Below are 25,692 nucleotides of genomic sequence, written 5' to 3'. Positions count from 1 at the left end.
CATAGGAGGTCCGTGGTTCAATCCTCCACACAGGTGACAAACAAGAGGGAGGAGGAGGGCTGGAGAGACGGCTCAGCGGGTAAGAGCACTGGCTGATCTTCCGGAGGACCTGGGTTCACTCCCAGCACCCACAGCAGCTCACAACCATCTGTAACTCCAGTTCTAGTCTCACATCATCACACAGACACACATGCAGGCAAAACTTCAATGCACATAAAATAAAAATAAGTTAAAAAAAAAAAAAAAAAAAAGAAGAAGAAGAGAGAGGAAGAAGGCAGGCATTTCAATGAGAAAAGTGAAACTGGGAAATGCCTTTTGGTCTAACACTATCATCAATACTTAAACTTAATACAATCTTAAACTTCCTGTTCAACTCCGTTAGCGTATTAAATGTACATAAATACACTGTGTATTTACCCACAATCCCCAAAAGCACTTACTATCTGAAGCTTGATTGTTTTCCCGTCTAACTCTATAGTCCGGATCTTGAAATCCACACCGATCGTGCTGATGTAGCTTTCCGTGTACGTGTCATCCTGAGGGGAGAGTTAATGAAGAGTTAACGAGAGCAATGTCCAACAGAGAAAATGTTACAGTTTATGTGCATCACAGTCAAAGTTCATGAATGAAGTTTTAACATCTGACTCCATCATGCTTTGTATTCTAAAGCAAAAATGTTTCTTTTTTCCTTGGGATATTTTCCAAGTGTTCTTTATTTTTTGTACTCATCTCTTGGTAAATTCTTTACATAGGTCAGGAAGAATCTGTAACTGTCAGAGCTCCCGACTCAGATACATGCGTTTTCCTAACTGCCAATCAGTCAAACTCTTGCTCCTCAAACCCAATCCACTGACCGCAGAACAACGCTCACTTCACTCTCCTCTTAGGGACGTATTCCAGTCTGTTTCACATCCTGGTTGACACTTTTAAGTGAAATACAATACACATGAAAATCCGTCTTTCAGTGTGCAACTCAGTGGTTCTTAGTAAACGCACAAAGTCATACAACTGTTACCATGACTTAATTCCAGACTGTTCCATTCCCCCAAAGGAACTTTGTACTCCTTTGCATTTTCTGCTTCCTTCTCTCCTTCAGATCACGGCAACCATCAATCTATCCACTCTCCCTGGAGCTTTGCCTATGGGAACATTCATGGAATAAAGTCCTTAGAAGTGACTTCTTTCCTTCTGTTTTCAATGCTCATCCACACTGGAGCATGTATGAGCACTTAATTCTTTTCCTTTAGACAGGGTCTTGCTATGTAGCTCTGGCTGGCCTCAGACATGAGCCTCCTACTTCAGATTTTGGAATGCTGGGATTAGGCAGGCCCCACCTTACTCAGATTAATATTTATTTAAAAAATATAATATTTATATATATTAATAATAATATAATATAATATATATTACTATGGTGATATTTTATTTGTACTGAAATGTTATTTTAATTTTATGTTAATAAATAAAGTTGCCCTTTGGTCAGAGCTATTAGAGCCATAGCAAGAGCGTGGTGGTTAGAAGAGCTAGGTAGATTTCTGTGTGTTTAGGGATACAGCCAGTATTGGAGACATACGCCTTTAAGACCTGGAAGGCGGTACTTACAGGCAGTGATGAGGTAGTCATGTGGTTGGGTTTACAACCAATGAGAAGGCAGAATAGAAAGACTATTTAAACACAGACAAACAGGAAGTAGCTCTCTCTCGGGGAAGCTAGGAGCACTGCAGGAGGTAAGATTTTATCTCTGAGCTCTGACCTCTCGGCTTTCTCTTTTACATTGGCTCTGTGTTTCTTATTTTAAAAAGACGATTGGTTACATCTACATCTGGCGCCCAACGTGACAAGAATCCATTAAAAACTGCTTGGGGCCGGCTCCCTAGCCGGAGCAGCCGGCTCCCTAGCCCCGGCCCAGGTCTGCTTGGGCTCAGGCCGGACTGTGAGCTGCTTGCTTAAAGCCAGTGCTACAAACAACTCAGGCCTGCCCTGCTAAACAGGGCCCCTGCCTGTAAAGCCAAGCCTTGACTCGGCTCAAGAGGGAACAAGTGGCTGGATTTAAGCTTTAGCCAGCTACGCTTTCACTTTCACTTTCGCTTTTGCTTTCTCTCTTGCTTTCTCTCTGTCTCTCTGTTTCTGTCTCTCTCTCTCTCTCTGGATTCACACCTAGGACACTAGGTGGCTCTTTTGAAATTCGCTCGGATTTCTACTGTTCTACGCAGATTTGGTAAGTCATAAAGGAAACTATTTAAAAGACAAATTTTTTCCACATTTAAAAAAATGGGTTTCCTGTGTACATTAGAAGAAAATTGGGTTTTGTTTGAAATTTTAGGCAGTCTGACAATGGAACAACTATATGAAAAGATTAGTATTATGGGAATTATGCAGTTTATCACCATGCTTATTCTCATTTTACTATTTAAAAAGATAGTCGATTTAAGTGCCAGGATATATTACTTTAGTAGGTAATATATATATTAGTAGGTAATATATATATAGTAAGTAATATATAATATATATATTACTTTAGTAGGTTGGGCATGGTGGCACACACTTTTAATCCCAGCACTCGGGAGGCAGGGATAGGCAGATCTCTGTAAATTCAAGACCAGCCTGGTCTATAATAGAGAGTTCAGTAAAAGTACACAGTGAGACCCTGTCTCAAAAAAATTTTTTTAGTGTATGTATGTGGACATGTGCGTGCCACACAGAGTATGTGCCCGTGAAGATCCCAGGACAATCTCTGGCAGTCGGTCGGCTCTCTCCTTCTTCCGCCATGTGGTCCTGGGGATCAGACTCAGGTCATCAGACTTGGCGGCAGTAAGCACTTGTACCTGCTGATTTATTTCACCAGCCCTACTTTTTTTTTTTTCAACTACATTCTTTTTTTGCAGCTGAATAAAATCCCATCGATATTTTTTATGAAAGAATTGGGTAGTTTCCCCTTGGGGGCCATTATAATAATACATGATCATTTCCTTAATCATCATGTTGCCTGTCAATTTTTTAACCCAATGTTTCTCTTTTTTGGTAAGTGCCGGTAATCCTAGTACTTAGGAGGCTGGGGTAGAAAGATCACTGGAAATTTGAGGCCAACCTGGTCTAGGGAATTAATGGCCAGCCCAGGATACACAGTGGGGCTCTATCTCAAAAGAAAGAACTCGGACCTTTAATCCAGCGCTGGGAGGCAGAGGCAGGCAGATCTCTGTGAGTTCGAGAGGCCAGTTTGGTTTACAGAGTGAGTTCTAGGACAGCCAGGACTACACAGAGAAACTCTGTCTCAAAAAACCAAAAAAAAAAAAAAAAAAAGAAAGAAAAGAAAAGGAAAGGAAAGGAAAAGAAAAAGAACTAATGAACTCATGGGCTCTTAAGCCAGCTCTCAGAGAAGAATTAAAGTGCCTGCCCCCAAGCCTGATGACTTGAGTCCAGCCCCTGGCCCCCATGGTGAAAGGTGGGAACCAGTCATGTACACTGTCCTCTGACCTTCACACCTGCTATTGTGCTGGGGGGGCGGGGGAGGGGGGGACGGTGCACGCCCGCCCCATGCACACAAACACATAAAACAAGTCACTGTTTTCAAAGAAAAAACACCGGAATGGAGACTAACCATCCCTGAACTGCAAAGCAACACCTGGGAAGTTCTCTGCCAACAAAGCCAGACCTCAGCTTCATCGATGGGACTCTGAGAGCAGCACTAACAAACTCAACTTTCTGTGACAGCCAATGTGGTGGCCACCAGCCCCAAGTGCCTTGTGACATGAGGAACTAAATGTAAAGATCTTTTCCAAATTTCAATTAAAGTTTAAAAGAAAACAAACTACAGGGAAGTAAGTACCAGAGCTGTAGAGCTTAACCTGAGTTACAGAATGCACGTGTGACCATCAGCACACCTGACACCCGCGCTCTGCAGCCGAAGTTTCTCTCCAGTCTATTGAAACGGGGCTCAGAATTTCTTTTCACGTCACTGTCAACAAGGCCACGTAGCCCACATTCTCTCTCCACCTCTATCAGCATCAGTCAGAATTCTACAACAGGTATCAGACACTGACTTCATCACCACACTTCACTGCTTCACTGAGTTTCTTTCTTGGCTCTGTTTTTTTTCCTTCCTTCCTTCCTTTTTTCTTACTTGTTTTTTGGGCTGACTGACTTCAAGCCCAGAGTGACCCTCTTTCACCTCCCAAGTGGAGAGGTGACAGGCATGCACTACCACACCCAGCTTTCCCACGAACTTCTCCTAAGAACATTTATTTAACAGTCCAAGACACCACTGGGTAGGGTTTGGGAGCCCTTAGATGCATAAATTCTGAAAGAGTTAAGTCATTCTACGTAAAGTCATTTAATTTTGTCTAACTAGAAAACACATTGCACTAATTGTACAATTAAGTTCACCATTAATTGTAAAAGAAAGTATTTCAATTTCAACTTACTGCAAACCTAAGGAGGAGGCAAGACTTTCCAACCCCAGAATCGCCAATCAGAAGTAACTTGAATAAATAATCACTGCAAAAAAAGAAGGAAAATCACATTAATAAAAAGCATGTTGTACTGTTAAGTTCCACAGGAAACCAGAGTAACAACGAACAGCTTGTAATGAAGACTACAGCTCCTGACAAGGTCTGTGTGTGGCTCAGCAGACGCCAAAACTAGATCCACCAGCAGCCCGTGGATACACGGCTGAACGTGTGTGAATTACCCACTCAAGTAAGGTAGACAGTGCCACCCAAGATCTCTCAGGAGTGAACTTCCTCTTCCAAGGAAACAGGGACAGGAAACACGTGATTCCTATTCTCAGGGGGCTGCGGTGGGATTTTAATTTTATACTAATTAAATCCCAGTCCTCTACCCTATGAGACTAGGGAAGGCTATGCTCCATGCAGTAAAATTAGCCTCTTCTGGCTTAGTGCCCCATGCCTGTAGTCTCAGCAAATTCTTGAGAGGTGGGGCAGGAAAGTCTTGAATTTAAGGCCAGACTCAGCTACATAACATAATAGGGCTGGCATGGAATACATGGGCCCCTCTCTCAACAAAGCAAAAGTCTCTCCTTCAAATTCAAAGACCAAATTATTCACTGTGCAGAGCAATCCTCTAGTGAAATAATTTCTATGATCCTTTCCTACAATCTAGGTCTACCGTTCCTCTTTTTAAAACACAAAAAAGCATTGTGGGCTGGAAAGATGGCTCAAAGGTGAAGAGCACTGGCTTCTCAGGCAGAGGACCTAGGTTTGATTCTCAACACTCACTCCCAAGCCGCTCACAACCACCAGTACTCATTCAGTCCCGGGAGATCTGATGCCCTCTCCTGGCCTCTCAGGGCACTGCATTACATGTTCCACAGGCATCATAAGGAGTTCCTGGATCTCTCTGTCCCAAGGCACTGAATAACTGTCCCTGTTTCTGTTTTCTGCTATTAATTTGGCTCTTTTAACTGAATTACCAAAGATGAATGGCTGAACCTGGCTTGTTGGGGCAACCCAGGGCACAGGCTCTGATTCTGATCCCAGTAACACCACTGCTATGACTAACTCAGAAACCATCACTGCATGATGTCTTCAACAACCTGAAGACAACAGACTATCTGTCCACTGTCTCCCAAAGGAATCTCTCAGTCCTTCATAATTCTGTCCATTTCCATAATCTAAGCACTTTCAAAAGGAGCCCCTCCAACAAGAATTTACATATATATTTTTAGAACGTACAACTGATTTTTAGCTTTGTGATTTAATTTCAGAAACAAGTATCTACTAATCTATTAAAATTAAAATTTTTATTATAGAAAGTATAGTTTCAATGTAAGCAAGACACACAACTTTTAGAGACAATTATCTTTGTGGTTATTCAAATTGTTACCTACCTCTATTTGCAGAGTGGTATTACTTAAACACCTTTTTTGTTTTATCAAATTAGCACAATAGACTTATTCCTAAATGTATCTGAGCAAAATAATTTAAAAAAAAAAAAAAAACAAAAAAAAAACAAACCAACCTGTTAGTCAGCAGAAAAACAGAAGCCAAAGAAGGAAATAAAAATTTTCTAAAAACTAAACCAGGACCGGGGGTGTTACAGTTCAGTTGGCAGAACATAGATCTAGCACACATGACAGTCCTGTGTTTAATCCCCAGCACATCGTACATAGTTGCACATGTCTCTAATTCCTGCACTTGGGAGGTGGAGGCAGGAGGATTTATAAAAAAAAAAAAAAAAAAAAAAAATTCAGGGCTGGAGATGTGTGGGTGGTTAAGAGCACTGGGTGCTGTTCCAGAGGACCCCAGGTGAAGTTCCCAGCACCCACAAGGCAGCTCCCAACCATCTGTAACTCCAGGCCCGGGGGTCTGACGCTTTCTTCCGGACTCCAGGGCACTCACGAGGCATGCACGTGGTGCACAGGCATCCACGCAAACACAACACTCATAGACATACAAGTCATTAATAAAATGTTTTGCATCAGTAAAGGAGGGCTGGATATGTACAGCTCACAACAGAGTATTGCCAGGCACATGCCAGACCCTAAGTTTCATGGCCAGGCCTTTTACAAAAGAAAAAGACAAACAAGTTGTTGAAATTTAGTAATCTATCTGAGCTTTCCAATCCTCTGAATAAGCACACCCTCCACCAGCTGTACAGAGTCCTCTGACCATAAAGGACTGAACTGAGCCACAAATAATGCCTGAGGTATCGCTGCCCTAAGGGTTAACTACTCCGATTTATTTCAACACAATCACAAGAATGGAACATACATAAACACTCCTAACTGTGTTTCTAGCTATAGCATCAAGAAATGAAGAGTCGGACTGGAAAAATAGCTCAGCAGTTAAAAGCATGGGCTGCTTTTCCAAAGGACCTGGGTTCAATTCCCAGCACCCACATGGCAGCTCACAACTGTCTATAACTACAATTCAAGGAGCTCCAACACCCTCACACAGACATCATATAGGGAAAACACCAATGCACATAAAATAAAATAAAAATTATTTTTAAAAAATTGAGTCAACTTTTAAAAATATCATTTAACATATTCTAAAGTTTAGCAAATGTTATTTTTGAGCACAGAGTTTCAAGTAATCTAAAATCATTACAGAAGCTAAGGTTGGCGGTGCCTGCCTATAATCCTGTTCTCTGGCAGCTGAGGTAGCAAGACTGACACCAGTTCAAGGCCAGCTTGAGTTACCTGGGAGACCCTGTTGTCTAAACACAACGAAACAAAAACCAACTAATCAGCCAAGCAACCAAAATGGAGGTATTACTAACGAGTCTGACTCCTAAGCCATCAGCTTTACTAGCAAACAGTGGCAATGAATCAGAAAATTCCAACCATCTTTCCTCTGGCTAAAAAGGAGGGAAAGAGGGAAAGGATACAAGATAACTCTTAGGGCTCTCAAAGGCAAAGCCAGGAAAACTTGAGCCATGAAGTATACATAACCACATTTTGGATAATAACTCAAATAATAAATATATAAATTCTGGTAGAAATGGTTCAGTAAATAAATTAGAGAAATAACTCAGATTTATTGTCTTTCCATGTGCATATAGAAGAAAAACAGAAAATAAGTAGATCACTAAATAAGGAAAAACTATAGATGAAGTCAAAATTAGTAGGTAGAACTTAAAGAGAAAAATAAGGTGTCTGTATGGTCTCAAATCATATCCTCCCGAGTATTTATTGCACTGATGGGTTCTGTTGTTGTTTGGGAGGAACTTCTATGAAACAGGGTCTCATGTAGCCCAGGCTCGTCTGATTCAACATGTAGTAGCAACGGCTACCCAAGAACTTTTGATCACCCTGCAAGTGTTGGGGTTATAGCCATGCACCACACCTGGCATTACATTGGTGCTTTAAAAATACTCCATCCAGTAACTGCTGTGGGATGTTCTGTATGTCCTGTGGGAGCCCGTTCTTGGGTTCCTCGTGGCTTTACCCAGCAGATCTGCACAGAGAATGATCAGGACCACGGGCCTGAGTGCAGGTGTCTGAGATGGTCTGCACTTGGCTCTGCTGGGGGCAATAAATAAAACACTGATCGGCCTGTGGCTAGGCAGGAAGTATAGGCGGGACTAACAGAGAGAAGAAATAAAAGAACAGGAAAGTAGAAGGAGTCACTGCCAGCTGCCACCATGACAAGCAGCATGTAAAGACGCCGGTAAGCCACGAGCCACGTGGCAAGGTGCAGATTTGTAGAAATGGACTAATTTAAGATATAAGAACAGTTAGCAAGAAGCCTGCCACAGCCATACAGTTTGTAAGCAATATAAGTCTCTGTGTTTACTTGGTTGGGTCTGAGTGGCTGTGGGACTGGCGGGTGACAAAGATTTGTCCTGATTGTGGGCAAGGCAGGAAAACTCTAGCTACAAGCAACCTTTTTTTTTTTGGTTTTTCGAGACAGGGTTTCTCTGTGTAGCTTTGGCACTTTTCCTGGAACTCACTCTGTAGCCCAGGCTGGCCTCGGACTCACAGAGATTCGCCTGCCTCTGCCTCCCGAGTGCTGGGATTAAAGACGTGCACCACCACCGCCCAGCCCAGTAATGATTTTAAATCTATCTTGCCCTGGGAGTTGGAGCTTAAGCATCCATCTTGCCCTTGAGTATGGGCTGTACATTAAATCAGGTGGTTAGCGTCTAATAAAGTAGAGAAAGAAGGAAAAGGTAACTTCAGAAGGACACTAGTGTTAAAAGGGACTAGTAATTCTCCCAAAATAAAGCCACCACCAGAATAGCCAGTTATAAATCCAGCAACAATGTTCCAGCAATAACATTAACAGAATGATGAGTAAAATATCATATTGATATCATATGCCTTCTGATAGAATGCAATGAATAGATCACTGACTTCTGTGGTTTCTCTGGCATTTTCCCCAAATCTATAACCCTACTCTAATAATGAATTAACTAGATAAATTAATTATACTTGTAATTCCAGCAATTGAGAGGCAGGGCAACCTGGTCTACATAATGAACTCCAGATCAGCAAGGGCTACAGAGTAAGATCCTGTCTCAAAAAAGGGGGGGAGGGGGCTGGAAGGTGGCCCAGTTAAGAGCACTTGACTGCTCTTGCAGAGAACTAAGATTCTGTTCCCAGCACCCATGGCACAGTTCAGAACCATCTGTAACTCCACTTCCTCTAGGGGATCCAACATTCTCTTCTGGCCTGTGCTGGTATCAGGAACACATGTGGTGCATATACATACACATAAAATAAAAACCAATCTTTAAAAAAGAAAAATAAAGCATCAGACAAATGTCAAGTAGGGAATAGTGTAAGCACACTTCAAGGATATCCAAATCAGGGTTGAAGATAGCTTATCGGACAAAATGCTTGCCTAGCATGCAGGAAGCCCTGGGTTTAACCACCAGTACTACATAAGCCCAGCCGAAAGGCACATGCCCATACTGTCTGCAATCCCAGCCAGCAGAAGGTGGACAAAGTAGGACCATAAACTCAAGGACAGACTCAGTTCCACAGTGAGCTTGAGGCCAGCCCTAGATACAAGAGACCCGTTTTGGGGCTGGAGAGATGGCTCAAGGATTAACAGCATACACTGCTCTTTCAGAGGATGAGTTTGGATCCCAGCACCCATGTGGATCCCAGGCCTCAGTCCTCCATGGGCACTAGCATTCACATACAAATGTCCACACAGAGATATACATATACGTAGATAAACTAATAGAGCGATGGCTTAGTGATTAAGAACACCAGCTGCTCCTCCAGAAGACCTAGGTTCAATTCCCAGTACCCACATGGTAGCTTACAACCATCTGTAACTACTTCCAGGGAATCCAATTCTTCTGGCCTCTGTGGGCACCAGCCACACATACAGACACACACGAAGGCAAAACACCCATACACATGAAAAATAAATAGGTAAATAAATTTAAAAAGAGGAACCTGTCTCAAAAAAAAAAAAAAATCTAGTTGCCAAGATCATTAAGCCAAGCCTAGTGACACATACCTATAATCCTAGTACTCTGGAGTCAGCAACAGAATGCTCTCCTACAAGTTTCCGGTCTGGTCCACATAGCAAACTCCAGGCCAACAATGACTACACAAGCAAGATCCTGTCTCAAAAACACAAAAGCCGCCAGGCGGTGGTGGCGCACACCTTTAATCCCAGCACTCAGGAGGCAGAGCCAGGTGGATCTCTGTGAGTTCGAGGCCAGCCTGGGCTACCAAATGAGTCCCAGGAAAGGCGCAAAGCTACACAGAGAAACCCTGTCTCGAAAAACCAAAAAAAAAAAAAAAAAAAAAAAACCACAAAAGCCAAAACAAGTGCCACGACCTCAGAGAAACGAAGGGAACTGAAATGCTATAAACATAGCACGGCATCTGCTCTGGATCCTAGACCAGAACAAGGACATTAGTGGAAACCTTAATCAAGGAGAATAAAGACGGGGCTGATCTGTTGTTGTTGTCTGTCTAAACACTCGGGAGGCAGAGCCAGGCAGATCTCTGTGAGTTTGAGGCTAGCCTGGTCTACAGAGCAAGTTCCAGAACAGCCAAGGCCACACAGAGAAATCTGTCCCAAAAAACAAAACAAAACAAAAAAACTGGACCAAAAAAATTTAAAGAAAAACTGAGGAAGAAACCAGTAAAATAAAATGACAGAGCTCCTTGGGGGGGGGGGGGAGGCTTCCAGGACAGCCAGAGGTATACTTTGTTTTATTTTTTTCCAGACAGGATTTCTCTGTGTAGCTTTGAGCCTGTCCTGGAACTTGCTCTGTCTAGCCTCAAACTCACAGAGATCCACCTGCCTCAGCCTCCCGAACACTTGGATTAAAGGTGTGCGCCAGAGCTATACTTAAAAATAAAAAATAAATAAATAAATAAAACATCATTTCAGGAGAGATGGCTCAGCAGTTAAAAAGCATTAGTAGCTCTTCCAAAGGACCAGCGTTCAATTTCAAGCATCTACATGGCAGTTCACACCATCTGTAATTCCAGTTCCAAGAGATCTGATGCCCTCTTCTGGCCTGTACAAGCCCCAGGCAAGCACGTGGTGCACACACATACACGCTAGCAAAACACCCACACACATAAAATAAAATGTTTTTTAAAATGTCAAGAGAACTAAATCCAAGTTAGGTACAGTAACTATACCTAAGTTAGGGGCACACAGCTACAATCCAGCACCCAGGAAGCTAAGGCAGCAGAACCAAGCATTGAAGGTTATCTGAGGGGAGCTGCAGTTCCAGGCAGTATGTGCTGCCATGTGGGTGCTGCAAACCGAGTAAGTCCTCTGCAAGAGCAGTAAGCACTCTTAGCTGCTGAGCGCCAGAAAAGAAACACTCAGGATGGGGCTACTGCTCATCAGTACACTGTTTGCCTAGCACGCTGGAGTCAATCTGAGCACTGCCAGAAAACGTGACTTAAGATTGTCCTGACAAACCCTAAGGGGCTGGGGAGATGGCTCAGTCAGTCAGTAAGGCGCTTGCTGTGCAGACATGGGAAGCTGAGTTCAGATTCCCAGCACTCACATAAAAAGCTGGGCACAAATACAAAACCAACCCAATGGTATTTTTGTGGATTTTTTGTCTCAAAGTGCTCTGTTTGGGTATTTTCTGTCTTATTGGTCTTTTGTTTATATGTCTTGGTTTGGGTTGGGCAGAAAGAGAGGGTTCCTTGGTGGTGGGGAGGGAGGAAAGATCTGAGAAGAGTTGGGAGAAAGGGAAATGAATGATCAGAATATATTTTATGAAAAAGAAAATTATTTTTCAGTTTTAAAAAACAAGCTGGGTGGTGGTGGTGGTGGTGGTGGTGGTGGTGGTGGTGGTGGTGGTGGTGGTGGTGGTGGTGGTGGTGGTGGTGGTGGTGGTGGTGGTGGTGGTGGAGGACGCCTTTAATCCCAGCACTCGGGAGGCAGGGCCAAGCAGATCTCTGTGAGTTCGAGGCCAGCCTGCTCTACAGAGCGAGATCCAGGACAGGCACCAAAACTACACAGAGAAACCCTGTCTCCAAAAAAAAAAAAAAACTAGCCAGACAGTGGTGATGCAAACCTTTAGTCCCAGCACTCAGGAGGCAGAAAGATATCTGAGTTCAAGGCCAGCCTGGTTTACAGAGTGAGTTCCAGGACAGCCAGGGCTACACAGAGAAACCCTATCTTGCAAAAACAAAAAACAAAAACAGCTGGGCACAGCACAAGATAGCACAGGGAGACAGAAAGGAGGGTCTCGGCAGCCAGTCTAACCAAATCATTCTTTTCTTTACAAGAAACTCTATGGATACAAATTTGACACTAGGTCTGGGAAACTGAGACAGGCTCTTTCAAAACTATTGTTAGCACAAGTTAATTACACATCCTGGACTTTAGCACAGCATTCCTCCATGTGTGTACTGTGATCACACTCACACTGCCCTCCCTCGTCCCTTTCCTTTTCACGAAACTCGTCTTCTACATTCATGGAGGGCGGGGTGGGAGGTGGCAAGGAATTTCTTTAGGGTTCTTCACAGGAGCCTGGGCACCACACTTGTGGCTACAGCACTGAGAAAATGTATCTCCCTCCCCCAGCAACCATTAGCTGCCTGTAGACGCTCAGGGAAGGCTATGCTGGAGAGCAGCCCTTCCCTAATCCACGACATCCATGGTTTCATCTTGTCAAGGTCTTGTGCAAGTGAGCACGGCTGCTCTGAGTGTAACAGCTTTCTTCTCTGGCTTCTCATTGTCAGCAAGATGTTCACAACTTCTAAAGCCCCAACAATAAATATCCAAGAATAAGCAAGAAAGAAACAGAATAGATGTGCTTAATTGTAACATTTGGGAAACTTAAAAAGACCAACCCAATAAAGTACTTTAAATAGAAGGCAAAGGCCACTAAGACCTATAGTTCCTATTCTGTTGCTGAGGCTGTTGGTGTCATGGGGGGTGGGGGGGGTCCTCTCAATTTTAAGACTTAGAACTGGAACTTACGATTCTCCTGCCTCCGCCTTCTGAATAGCTAGAATTACAGGCATGGGCTACCGTGTAAATTTCACAAACCTTTCTTGTTCAGAACTTATTATGTAGCTGACACTAGCCTCAACTCCCAAACTTCCTCTGCCTTCTCTAAGAGTACAGGAACGTGTTAACTTAGAAAGCTGAAACAGGAGGATCACAAGTTCAAGGCCTACCCAGATGCAGGCCAGCCTGAACTCCCCTTTTAATCCTGTGTCAAAATAAAAAGTAAAAGAACTAGAGCTAAAGCTCAGTGGCAGAGTATATGCCTAGCATGGAGAATGGGCTAGTCAAATCCCCAGTGCAAAAAGTGTGTGTGAGTGTGTGTGTGTGTGTGTGTGTGTGTGTGTGTGTGTGTGTGTGTAACAAAAATCACTCCATGAATGTTTAAGGTAGCTCTCCATCCAAATGTTATCTGGCTTAAACTTAAAAATTTTAGGGTTGAAGGGATGCATTTGGAAGCCATAAATTCAATCCCTGGTGGCACAGAAATCTGTAACCACATATAGAAAGTGGTAACATACCTGGGAAGTCAAAATACAAGTCCTGGCCCAGCCATATGGCTTAGCAGGTAAAGCACTTGCTTCATAAGCCTGAGGACCTGAGTTTGATCCCTGGAGCCTGGAAAAGTGGAAGGAGAAAACCAACTCCACAAAGTTGTCCTCTGATCTCCATACATGTGCCTGCATGAACGTACACACACACACACACACACACACACAATTTTTTTTTAAAGAGATAGCCAGCAAGATGGTTCAGCGGGTAAAGGCTCCTGCTGCCAAGCCTGACAACCTGAGCTCAATCCCCACAAACAAGGTGAAGAAGAACACTGACCCCTGTGAGCTGTCCAGAGCTCCACATGTGCATGCTGGTATATAGGTGTACACCCATACACACTTACACATGGGCACACACAATAAATAAAAGCGAAATTAAATAATTTAAATAAGTGAATACAAATTAGAAGCCCTTTAGTTACAATTCCAATGATGCTGCTTACTCCAAACACACTTGTGCAAGTCACTTAACTCTTCCCTGCACCCAAACAAAGATGAAACTAGGGCCGGTCAGTGGTGGTGCATGCCTCTAATCCCAGCACTAGGGAGACATGTCTAGACATAGACTTTAGGGCAGGTGGTACAAATTTCAATTATCCATTATTATTATTGTTGTTGTTGTTTTTCCAGACAGGGTTTCTCTGTGTAGCTTTGGTGCCTGTCCTAGAACTCACTCTGTAGCCTAGGCTGGCCTCGAACTCACGGAGATCTGCCTGCCTCTGCCTCCTGAGTGCTGGGATTAAAGGCGTGTGCCACCACCTCCTGGCCAATTATCCATTATTGGTCCCAAGATCAGCACCAAAGTCCTTAAGTATGTTCCTCAATGTCCAAGAGTTCTCTCCAGTTAATTGTCAACATCAATTACACTTTCTGTAAAAACTAAGTCAGGGCTGTGGAGGCAGTTCAGCTGTTTACCTGGGTGAGGTAAGGGCCAAGGAAAGACAGCTTAGCAGCTAAGGGCTAACTGCCCTTCCAGAGGTCAGCAATTTAGTTCCCTTCCGAATCCCTGTAACTCCAGCTCCAGGGATCCAATGCCCTCTAAAGGCCTTGATAAGCACTCCACACATGCAGTTGGTTGGAGGACGGACGGATGCACACACACACACACACACACACACACACACACACACACACTAGTGTTTTAAAAGGACTGCACAGTGAGAGTATGTATCAAAAACAAGATAAAGTTGTCCTAAGTCAAGAAAATGGAATATAATTATATTCAGAGTAGACAGGACAGGGAATAATTCTACTTAAGAACTACTGCTATACAGAAGAAACTCAATCAGAAGTTACATCTATCACTGTTCTTGGAAAGCTTCAATTATGGACTTCACCCAGTTTCATTAAAAAAAAAAAAAAAAAAACTCACAAATTTGAAGCAACAAGAAGGCTCAACAGGAGAAAGCACTTGAAAATGTGAGTTTTTTTAAAAAGCCCAGAATCCACATAAAAATGGAAGAAATGTTCACATACACAATAACAAATTAAAACCACCACAAAAAAGTTTCCTTGCCTCCTTCCACGCTGCATCTCCGACAAGTTTAAGTCAGCAAACAACCCAACACATAAACAAGTTCTCTGGCTCCTGGGGCCTCGGTTTACTTTGCTGCCACTACTGGTTTGCTTGCTACCTACTCCCCCACTTCCAAACGAACAGAATCTGGGCTGATTGCAACGAAAAATAAGAGTTCCATTTCCTTCCTTCAATTCTATTCTAGGGGGCTGGAGAGCTAGCCAGCAGTTAACAGCACTGGCTGCGCAATGTTCCAGAGGATCCAGGTTCAGTTCCTGTTAACTCCAGTTCCAGGGGATTGAAATCCCTCTTCTTCTGGCTTCCTCTGGCACCAGGCATGCGTTAGGTACACAGACATACATGAAGGAAAAACACCCATAAACATAAAATACTAATTTTAAAAATTTCAGTCATATTCTAGATATCAAAGCAACAATTTCAGCCCCAACTTCTACAGAAAAACAGAAATAGGCTGACCACTCCCTTCTCCTTCAAAGGGGGGGGGGGCAATTTGCCAGTGTCTCTTACAAAAACTCGAAAGGAAAATTCAGACAGGGAGTAATAAAAAGCTAAGTCAAATCTACCATAGCTCACATAACGGCACCAGCTTTGTGCTGCTGTTCTAAGTCCCCTCTCCCTCTCTCTCTCTCTCCCTCTCTCTCTCTCTCTCCCTCCCTCCCTCCCTCCCTCCCTCCCTCCCTTCTACCCTTTCTCCGCAACAAGTCTGTCACCCACCAGGCTGTCCTGCAGCCAAGACTGGCCTTGCACTCCTATGCTCCTGCTTCCACTTTGGGATTTGCAAGCCTGATCATTTTGTGAAGATTTTACACAGCGACCTTCCACCTGACAATTACAGAGTTGATTCTGTAGATGCTAAAAAATAATATTCTACACAGTAAGAGAATCAATTACTTTTCTTCCTCCAATTTTTCTAGAATGGTTGGAGTATAGAGTGACAGAGGACTTCTGCCTGGCATGTGCCAAGCCCTGGATTTGATTTCCAGCAACACACATAACAATAAAAACAAAAATTCTAATGACAAACTACATGAAACCAAAAAATGATATTAATATACTGTCGGACAGACAACTGATGACCTCGCTTTTATTTTCCAACAATTACATTGGAAGGGGGCACTTACTGGAAACAGCCCTGACCATTAGAGGAAAGCAGAGGACTGCTGACATGTTCAAAGAGCCTGGAGACTCGTTTGAAAGTGAAGAAGGGAGGGAGAGAAGCACACTGAACGGCCTGCCCTGCAGAAGCCAGGAGAGGTGCTGCTCACTTGGAATCTCAACATCTTGGAACCGGAAACTGCAACATCAGGAATTCAATCATTCCCACCTACGGTGAGGTTGGGGTTGGTTTAGCTTTTTCAAACAAAGCCTTATGTAGCCCAGGTTGGCCTCAAACTTCAGGCAGTCCTCCTACCTCCACCTCTCAATGGCTGGGGTTACATTCATGAGCCACCACGCTTTGCTATTTTGTCACTTGAATAATCAAACAAGCCTGATGACTTGAGTTCAATCCCTGGCACCCACACGGTAGGAGAGAACTGACTCTCACAGGCTGTCCTCCACACACATGCGCTCGCGCTCTCTCTCTCTCTCTCTCTCTCTCTCTCTCTCTCTCTCTCTCTCTCTCTCTCACACACACACACACACACACACACACACACACACACACACTCTAAATGTAATTAATTAATTGGTGGCTGGGAGATGCTTCCTTGGTAAAGTACTTCTCTGACAAGCATGGGGACCAGAGTTAGGTCTCAAAAACTCACCAAAACACCAAAAAGCCAAATCTGGTGTACTGAGCATACTTGTAATCTCAGCACCAGGGAAGGCCAGTTAGGAAGATCCCTGGGGTGGGCTGGCTGGCTAGCCAACCTAGCCAATTTCTGCGAACCCCAGGTCCCAGTAAGAAACCTTGTCTCCAAAAGAAAAACTAAATAGGGACTGGAGAGGTGGCTCAGCGGTTAAGAGCACTGACAGCCCACAACCATCTGTAACGCAGACGGCCCCTTCTGACGTGTGAGGTCACTGCACGCACCATGCACATGGTACAGACACAATGCAGGCAAACACACTTTAAACCAGGCTACAAACAAACAAACAAACAAATAAACAAACAAACAAACAAACAAAGTGGACAGCTCCCAAGGAATGAAACCCAAGGTTGACCTTAGGGACCAAATGCATGCACACACATGTGCACACAGCCCAACACTCACACATATATGCCTTCATGCACGCATTAGTTCAAGGCTAGTAACAGAACCCGGCTAGGTAGCATGCCATGGGTTCGATTCCCAGCACCTTATGCCTTTGCACTCAGCAGGCAGTGATAGAAGGATTAGAAGCTGAAGGTCATCCTCAGTTATAGGATGAGCTTGAGACTCTGTCTCAAAATAAAAACGAAGCTCATAGACTGTGTAGCCCTAGATCGTCTAGAATTCATTAGTGTAGGCCAGGGAGGCCTAGAACCTTCAGTGACGCCCCCCTGCCTCTGCCTCAAGTGCTCAGAGCACAGACCCTCCACTCCTGGCACTGTTTAGTATTTCCAATCAGTGTGCTGAAATAATCACTGCCTGCTTCACGACCAGCTCTGAAAATCAAATCCTGGCCACAGCTCGGTGCTTAAAGCCAAAACTAAAGACAGTTCGATCTGCAGGACCTACATGGTAGGAGAGAACTGATTCCTGCAAGTTGCTCTGACCTCCACACGTGCCCTGTAACATCCCTGTGTCCCTCTCCATACACAAAGTAAGCGTAACAACGTCAAACCTTTCCTCAGATCTCCAGAAAAAAAGACACTCTGATCATTTCCATCTACTGTTCCACGTCAGGATCACACTTGTGGTGGTTTTGTTTGTAGCTGAAATCCAAGTGACTCAATCATTACCCTTAATTCCTATCTTTAAGATAACAGGCTTTCCTTTCTCCAAACCAGCCTAATAAATTGATTTTAGTCAGATCATAAACACACACACACACACACACACACACACACACACACACACACACACACAGCACAGAGAGACAGATTATAACTTAATCAGTATTGGTATATTGGGTGCACTTGTGATATTCACTAATAAAATATCTATCATTACCTCTCATCCTTCCCCCAAACATCTGGACTATTTTATTATACAATCTAGAAAGCAAATACAGGCCAGATATTAGCCGACTTGAGACCTCAAAGACTGAAGAAATGACTGTCCATGCAGAGCATGGTGACTCCAATCTGTAACTCAGCACCTGGGAGGCAGAGGCAGGAAGACTGGAGCAGACCCAAGGCCAGCCTCATCTACAGTGTGTCTCAGGACAGCCAGGGCCACACCACAATCCAAGTGTGTCTTAAACTAAGGGACAGATTAAAACAACTTATTGCCTTGCCATTTATTTACCAGCCGTTCCTCTTCCTTCTCCCTCTTGAAGGAGAAAAGTCTCTCCGGCTCACGCCTGTGCCAATAATTCTCTCTTCTTTATAATATTTATTTAGATTACTGCGGGGCACATGTGGAGACCAGAGAACATGTAGGTCCAGAGATGGAACTCATCATCCTCACTGGTGCACTGGTCATTTTCCTACATGTCTCTTCTCTAACAGTCTTCCAAAGCAGCCTGTTAGAGTGACAAGTGACTCCCCCCTGAAATCCTACTGCTCTGATCCATGCAGCTCTATCGACTAGCATCTAACATGAACAAAATCTACTTTGTGTGTTATGTTACAGGCCCCTTGAGGTTAAGGCTCACACTCCTAAGTCCCGGCACAACTGCTACAACATGCTCTGGTTAGCTGTCCAAGTATTTACATACTCATGAGCCACACTACTACCTTAATAGGTAATAAAAATGATTTGTATACTACTTTACAAAAAGAAGAACAAATTAAAAGTCTGAGTAACATCAAATTTTTGTCATCTAGTTAATCTTCAAAAATCTTCTTACAGTATTAAAAAAATATAAGTAACAAGGCTGGAGAGATTGAGAAGTGTTTGCTAAGATCATGTATTGTTCTTGCAGAAAACTCGGGGAGTTCAATTCCCAGCACCCACATCAGCAGCTCACAACTGCTTGTAACTCTGGCTCCAGGGATGGTTCTAACCCAGTGGTTCTCAATTTGTGGGTTGTGACCCTACCACTCTCAACAGTAGTACAGTTATGAAAAGGCAACAAAAATAATTTTATGGCTAGGGGTCACCAAAACATGAGGAATTATATTAAAGGGTCGCAGCATTAGGAAGGTTTAGAACCACTGCTCTAAACACACACACACACACACACACACACACAAAATAATAATACTTAAGCATGTATGTAATATAGGAAACTCCTCAAATAGTACAGGTTTACAAACCTCCGTAATCTAGCAAATTCATGTTCTTTACTGTTACCAGGAAAACTAACTAAAGAACCCCAATTCAACTTGGCTCAACTACACCAATTTCGTCCGTCCTGCAGAGCAGGGGAGTGGAGGGGCTGCCAACACAGCAGGTCCATCCCTACACGAACCGTTCCTGACCTCTTCAAGAAGCACAGAGGCCTGGGCCGGTGTGACGGCCCTAGGGGTAGGGTGCTTGTCCGAGTTCAGTCTCCAGAAGCCACAACGGAAGGTCGAACCGACTCCCAAAAGTTGTCCCCTGACCGTTCACACAAGCACTGTGGCATCTGTGCTCCTGCAGTCACGTGCATTACACACACAATACAACTGAAGGGTAGAATTCTACCAAGATATGATGACTTCTGCTTAGCACAGAGGAAAAAGAACATCTCAGCATTAAACCACAGTCTTTCAAAACTTGAACTTAGAATGCATTTTGCAAGAGCCATGTGACAGACACATGACAAGTCAGCTAAGCTGATGGCGCCTTTCACGGGGAAACACTCAGCGGGAACTGACTAAAGCAACAAATAAATCCTGCTTAAGGCAATACTGATTTCTCTTATCAAAAAAATATATATATATATACACGTGTGTGTGTATATATATATACACATATGTATATATATCTCCTTCTCCCTTAAAGATTTCTGACACCAAAGAGGAATAAGAATGACATCTCTTCAAGTTACTGACTTTCATATGTGGAAACCATAGGAGGATTTGGGGCGCCGTTCCAGAGAGCCCGACAGTCTACCGGAGGAAAGAGATCGCCAGTTCCCATGCAAGGCGCCAGGTGTGTCACATTTGCTAGTGACTTCTTGAGTAAGCAAGAAAAAGGAATGCATTAACTTTTCATGACACGTCATGGAACCTCATTCCCTGTCTACAGGCTTTCAACTCGGTAATCTAAAACCTACAGCTCCACCGAAGGTCCCATCCGTTTCTTTTCCAGCAAACTCGGCTTTAATCTGGTGGTACAGGAAGACATTTTTTTTTTTAAATTTTAGTTCAGTTTTGTAATTGTTGTTATTGTTGACCTACTGAAGACAAAAGGTGACTTGGAGACTTAGGTGTCCTCTAAAACAAAAAATCCACAAATGCCTAGGATTTTTAGAAGGGCCATGGCTCGCAGTTCTGAAAGAACTCTTCCAGTGGAGAAGCCGAAAAGGAAACTAGACCTTGTCAACAGCTTCTCCCCATCTCCCCATTCCCCTCAAGCCCACGCAGTCCCGAGAAGCATCCATATTACCCGAAACCTGACGGGGGGAGAGCGGGCCCTAGCAGGCTCAGGATTCACAAGCAAAGCCGGAGTCCCGGCTGCCGAGGCTGACAGCTCCGCAGAGCCGGCGCGGGGTCGGCCAGTGCCCTCCAACAGAGCTCTGCCACCTACCACCTCCCTTCAAAACAAGTCCTCCTCCGGCCGCCACCGCCTCCCAGAGACGCCCCTCCTGGCCGGAGGCCGAGGCCCCAACGCCCGGCCGCGGCACACAGCTCCCCGCCGGCTCCGCCGCCCCGGCCCCGGCCCCGGAGGCCCGACCCCTCCCCGCCGCGGCGGCCCTGGGCCGTCAGACAATGGGGCCCTCGGGCCGCTCCGCCTCGCTCGCCCCGGCCGACCTTCCTTCCCACTGGCGCGCAGCGAGCCTCCCGGCGGCCTTCACCCCGCGTCCCGGCCGGACGCCCTCAGCCCGGCCAGCCCCGGCTCGCCTGCACTCACTATTCGGGATTCATGCTGGACATGTCACTGCAGCTGCCGCCGCCGCCACCGCCCTTGCTGACGCAGCCGCCGCCCCGACTCTCCGCGCCACGGGTAATGGAAGGGAAGGAATGAGCTAAGTGGTTCCGGTAGAGCAAACGTCGACCCCACTCCGACCCTTAGCACACAATCAGCAGCCGCCGCCACTCAGGGAATCGCTTCCACCCAAAATGGCCGCCGGCGAACCAGGAACTGGGGAAGCCTAGGCCAAGGGGCCTGGCGCGGCCCAGAGGGCGGCCGCGTCGCGCGGCATGCCGGGAAACAGAGTCGTGGGCGCGCCGCGCGCTGGGCAAACCTGACGGGGCCGCGGGCAGCTCGCACTCGGCTTCCCACGAGGCCCCGCGCCCGGCACGCATGCGCGCCCGCGAGCCTGTCGCCCGCCCCGTCCCGATTCCCTCACCCCCACACCCCGCCCTTCCTGCTCCCCTCCCCGCTGGCGAGCTGGCTAGGACTTCGCTCGGACTCCCCCTAGCGGATTGGCTAAGGCCGAGCCGACTGTGTTGATGTCATCAGTGAGACGTGGCAGCTGGGCGAGTCGGCGCCCCACGGGAAGGGGAGGGGAAGGAACCCGGCGGAGGGCGGTGCCGCCGCAGCCGAGGAGGGGGTGGGGGCTCCGGGGGACGCCAGGACAGAGCGGGGAGCAGGGAGGGGACATTGGGACTGGAAGGGAAGTGTGAGGACCACCGGGCGGCCCCTGCGCTGGCACGACCCCCGGGGGCCACCCCCCCCATCCTCCGGACGGCTGGAAGGACGGAGGGAAAGTCAAGCCGCCTCTGTAGACCCGGCGCTTTCCCATTAGCCCGACCCCTCCTGTTCTTTGCTGAATTTGGTTTTTGTTTTTAACCATTTTACTCCAGCAACTTGACGTTGTAGTAGCTGCAGATGGACCCTGCTTCAGTGTCTTTTCTGCCCCCGTCCACTGCACACACAGCCAGATTTATCTTTCTGAAACTGCACCTCCATGGTGACCTCCCAACCTTCAGAGGCCCCGCATTGTGTGGTTGAGACAGGCTAGAGTCAGCCTAAACCAGTCTGCCTACTTGAGGCCTAGACTTAAAGTTGAATTGTTGAGGGGTTTGTTTTGTTTTGCTGTTGTTTGTTCGTTTTATTAGTTAGAACTTAATTCTGTATCAGTCTTCAAAATTGGGCAGTTATAAAGTGATTTTTTTTTTAAGCCACGCAATTCTTCACCGTGGACTTCAGAACTAATATTAATACATTTTTTAGACCTTATGGTCTTAACTTTAATCAGCTCAGGAATTTAAATCTTGACTAAACTTTAACACATTATCTTTGGTTATTTATTACAAAGGGCATAGTATAATACACTGTCCAAAGTTTATCCTCCAACTTGTTCTAAGCAAGAATATTATCTCCTGAGGCTGACTGCAGAATCACTTTAAATTTCCGTGACACCAAACTATTCAAAAGAGACTGTCCTCATTTCGAACCAGATACTCAGAACATCTTTACACTCCCACCTTGAGTTTCTTCATGTGCCTTAATTGACAACCTCATCAGACTATATATAGGTTTTGGGGTTTGGGAGTTTGTTGTTGTTGTTGTTGTTGTTGTTTGGGTTTTTGAGACAGGGTCTCACTGTGTAGCCCTGGCTGTCCTGGAATTCACTCTGTAGACCAGGCTGGTCTTGAACTCAGTAATCCTTCCTGCTCTGCCTCCTGAGTGATAGGAAGAAAGTTGTATGCCAGCACGACCATCCCATAAGGGTTCTTTTACAGTTAACTGCTGAAATGAACTTGGTTACCATCCCAAAATGCCCCGAGATGAATAAATAAAACACAAGTGTGTATAGATAGCCCTGGACTCTGAATCCTACAGTACTCCCTGCTCATTGTCATTTGACAAAATAAAAACTCAGAAGTGTCACCAAACTCAATTTTTCAAGCAAAGTTTTTTGTTTTGTTTGTGTGTGTGTGTGTGTGTGTGTGTGTGTGTGTGTGTGTGTTTTAGGATTTGCCATTTAATCCCAGTGTAGCGGATCATGCCTTTAATTCCAGGATTTGGGAGGCAGACAAGTGAGTTTGAAGCCAGCCTGTTCTACGTCGTAAGTTCCAGAACAGCCAGAGCTACACAGTTAGACAGTCTCAGCCCCCCCCATAACCTATCATTTAATTTTAATTTTATGTATATGAGTGTTTTTCATGTATGTATGTGTATGTGTGCCATGTGTGTGCCTCCTGCCCTCAGAGGCCTGAAGAGGGCATTTGATACCCTGAAACTGGAGTTACAAATGGTTGTGAATCAGCATGTGGGTGCTGGGAATTCAACGTGAGTCCCCAGCAAGAACAAAAAGTACCCTGAGTGGACGAGCCATCTCTCCAGGCCAAGCTGGGGTTTTATAGATGATATTTTAACAAAAGCTCAAGCACTAAATGTTAGTGGAGAAAGCAGACTCTCCGAAAGAAAAACATCTGAACGAGAACGGATGTCAGTTTCTCTGAGACACTACCACCCAAACCCCATTTTTCTCTGTCTGAATCCTCGGAGGTTATTTTCCTCAGTTTTCTTCCATTAACTATTTCATTTCCCAGCAAATTATCTTCTAGTAACTTACATCCAACCTGACAGACAAAGCAGTGTGAACTAGATGGCACACTTCTTCCTTGACACCCCAAAGCTTACCTGTACCTGCTGTATGCGGAGGACAGGAAACTTCCTGTCTTAGACACTTTGTTACAACATGTAAGTGGATTAGAAACGGCCGTGGCCGTGGAGTGGTGAGTGCCAGCTTCCTGTGTCCTGCTGCACTGTAGGTGTTATTTACATTAAGATCCCTCCCCATGAGACTGAAGAAATGGCTCAGAGGTTATGAACAATTACTGCTCCTGTAGAAGACCCAGGTTCCGCTCCCAGAACCCACATAGTGGCTCACAACCATCTGTAACCGTTCCATAATATACAATGCCTTCTCCTTGCCTCTTCAGGGACAGCCTGCAGGTGGTATACCTATTCAGACATGTAGTCAAAACACTCATCTACAATAATAAAATAGCTGGGCAGTGGTGGTGCAACCCTTTAATCCTGGCACTCGGGAGGCAGAAGTAGGTGGATCTCTTCAAGTTCAAGGCCAGTCTGGTCTTACAGAACAAGTTCCAGGACAGCCAGGGCTGTTACACAGAGAAACCCTATCTGGAAAAACCAAAAACAAAATTAATAAATAAAAAAATAATTAAATACTTGCTTTCCAAACTTAGATGTATGTTTTTCTCTCTTCACCCCACGTCGAGGCAGGGTCTCACTATGTAGCTCTGGCTGGCCTGGAACTCACTCTGTAGCCCAGGCTGGCCTTAAACTCACAGAGATCCGCCTGGCTCTGCCTCCCAAGTGCTAGGATCAAAAGTGTGCACCACTATGCCCAGCTCTTAGATGTATCTTATAATAATCTCCCTCTCCCTCCCTCCCGCCCCCCCTCTCTCCCTTCTTGACTGCCCCTTTCTCTATCATTCTCTCTCTCTCTCTCTCTCTCTCTCTCTCTCTCTCTCTCTCTCTCTCTCTCTCTCTCGTATGTGTGTATGTGCACAGTAGGGATTGTGCTCGACCATGTGTCTGCATATAAAGGTAGAGACCAAAGATCTTCCTCTGTTGCTCTCCACTGTACTTTTTGAGACAAGGTCTCTCCCTGAACCTGAGCTCGCTCACCAGCTGGCTAGACTGGCTGGCCAGTGAACTCCTGGATCATTCACTCTATTCTTCCAGCATAAGCTCCATGGATGTGCATCACCTGCCTTTTCATGGGGATAAGAAACACTTTGCCCACTGAGCCGACTCCCCAGCCCCGGATGCATACCTTTAACAAGTTTTGCTGGCTCAAACTCCAATGTATTCATGTCTAAGTTTTTACCAATGGTTCAGATTAATAACTCAAAATAAACCAAGCATTGGTGGCTCACTCTTGTAACCCTAGCACTGGAAAGGCTAAGACAGGTGGATGATGGAAAGTTGAGGACAGTCTGAGCTACATAGTGCCTTCTAACGGAAGCTACATATGAAACCCACTCAAAAACAAAATGTCGTTGAAAACCGAGTAATTCATTAAAATGCCATCTACTCTGCTAGCTGCCCTGATGTTGCATCAGAGCCTCTCTCTAGAGGGTGGAGGTCTGCTCAGTAGCAGAGTCCTGGCACACCATGAGCGAGGCTTAGGTTTGATTCTCAGCCCTAGAGACAACAGAATGCCTCCTCTGGGCTGTTAGCTTCTTCCTTATATAAGAGATAAAAAGAAGACTTACTTTTATGTATGTGTCTGTGTGTGTGTGTGGGGGGGGGTTTGCATATGTGTGCAGGTACCTGGAGAAAACCAGAAGGGGGCACTGAATCCCCTGGAGCTGGAGTCACAGAGGCGTGTGCGCTGCCTGACAAGGTTGCTAGGAACATGAGAAAGGTCCTCTGCAAGAGCAAGGACTCCTTTCCACCACTGACATCTCTCAGCTTCCCTCCTCCTTTACCTCCTTCTTCACGTGTATTTATTTTGTGTGAGGCGTACATGTAAGGGCACACACATGAGGGCAGAGATGTGTGAGGGTATGGGAGTACATGTA

The 25,692-nt window shown here is 45.2% G+C and overlaps 1 protein-coding gene across 1 annotated transcript in view; it reads right to left on the bottom strand.

Moving 5' to 3' along the window:
* The window catches only part of Rab1a (RAB1A, member RAS oncogene family), a 32,105-nt gene extending 10,548 nt beyond the window's left edge, over positions 1-21,557 (bottom strand). The window contains exons 1-3 of the mRNA XM_006974818.4: positions 21,095-21,557; positions 4,422-4,494; positions 441-536 (exon numbers count right to left, since the gene is read on the bottom strand). Coding sequence (XP_006974880.1) covers positions 441-536; positions 4,422-4,494; positions 21,095-21,117 — 192 coding nt within the window. The 5' untranslated portion in view covers positions 21,118-21,557. The remainder of the gene's footprint in view (positions 1-440; positions 537-4,421; positions 4,495-21,094) is intronic.
* Positions 21,558-25,692: the final 4,135 nt, after the last annotated feature.

This window comes from Peromyscus maniculatus, chromosome 10 (assembly GCF_049852395.1).
Source record: "Peromyscus maniculatus bairdii isolate BWxNUB_F1_BW_parent chromosome 10, HU_Pman_BW_mat_3.1, whole genome shotgun sequence".
Lineage (NCBI taxonomy): Eukaryota > Metazoa > Chordata > Mammalia > Rodentia > Cricetidae > Peromyscus > Peromyscus maniculatus.
Note: the sequence above shows the minus strand (reverse complement) of the source record. Positions and strands in the feature narration are given on the sequence as shown.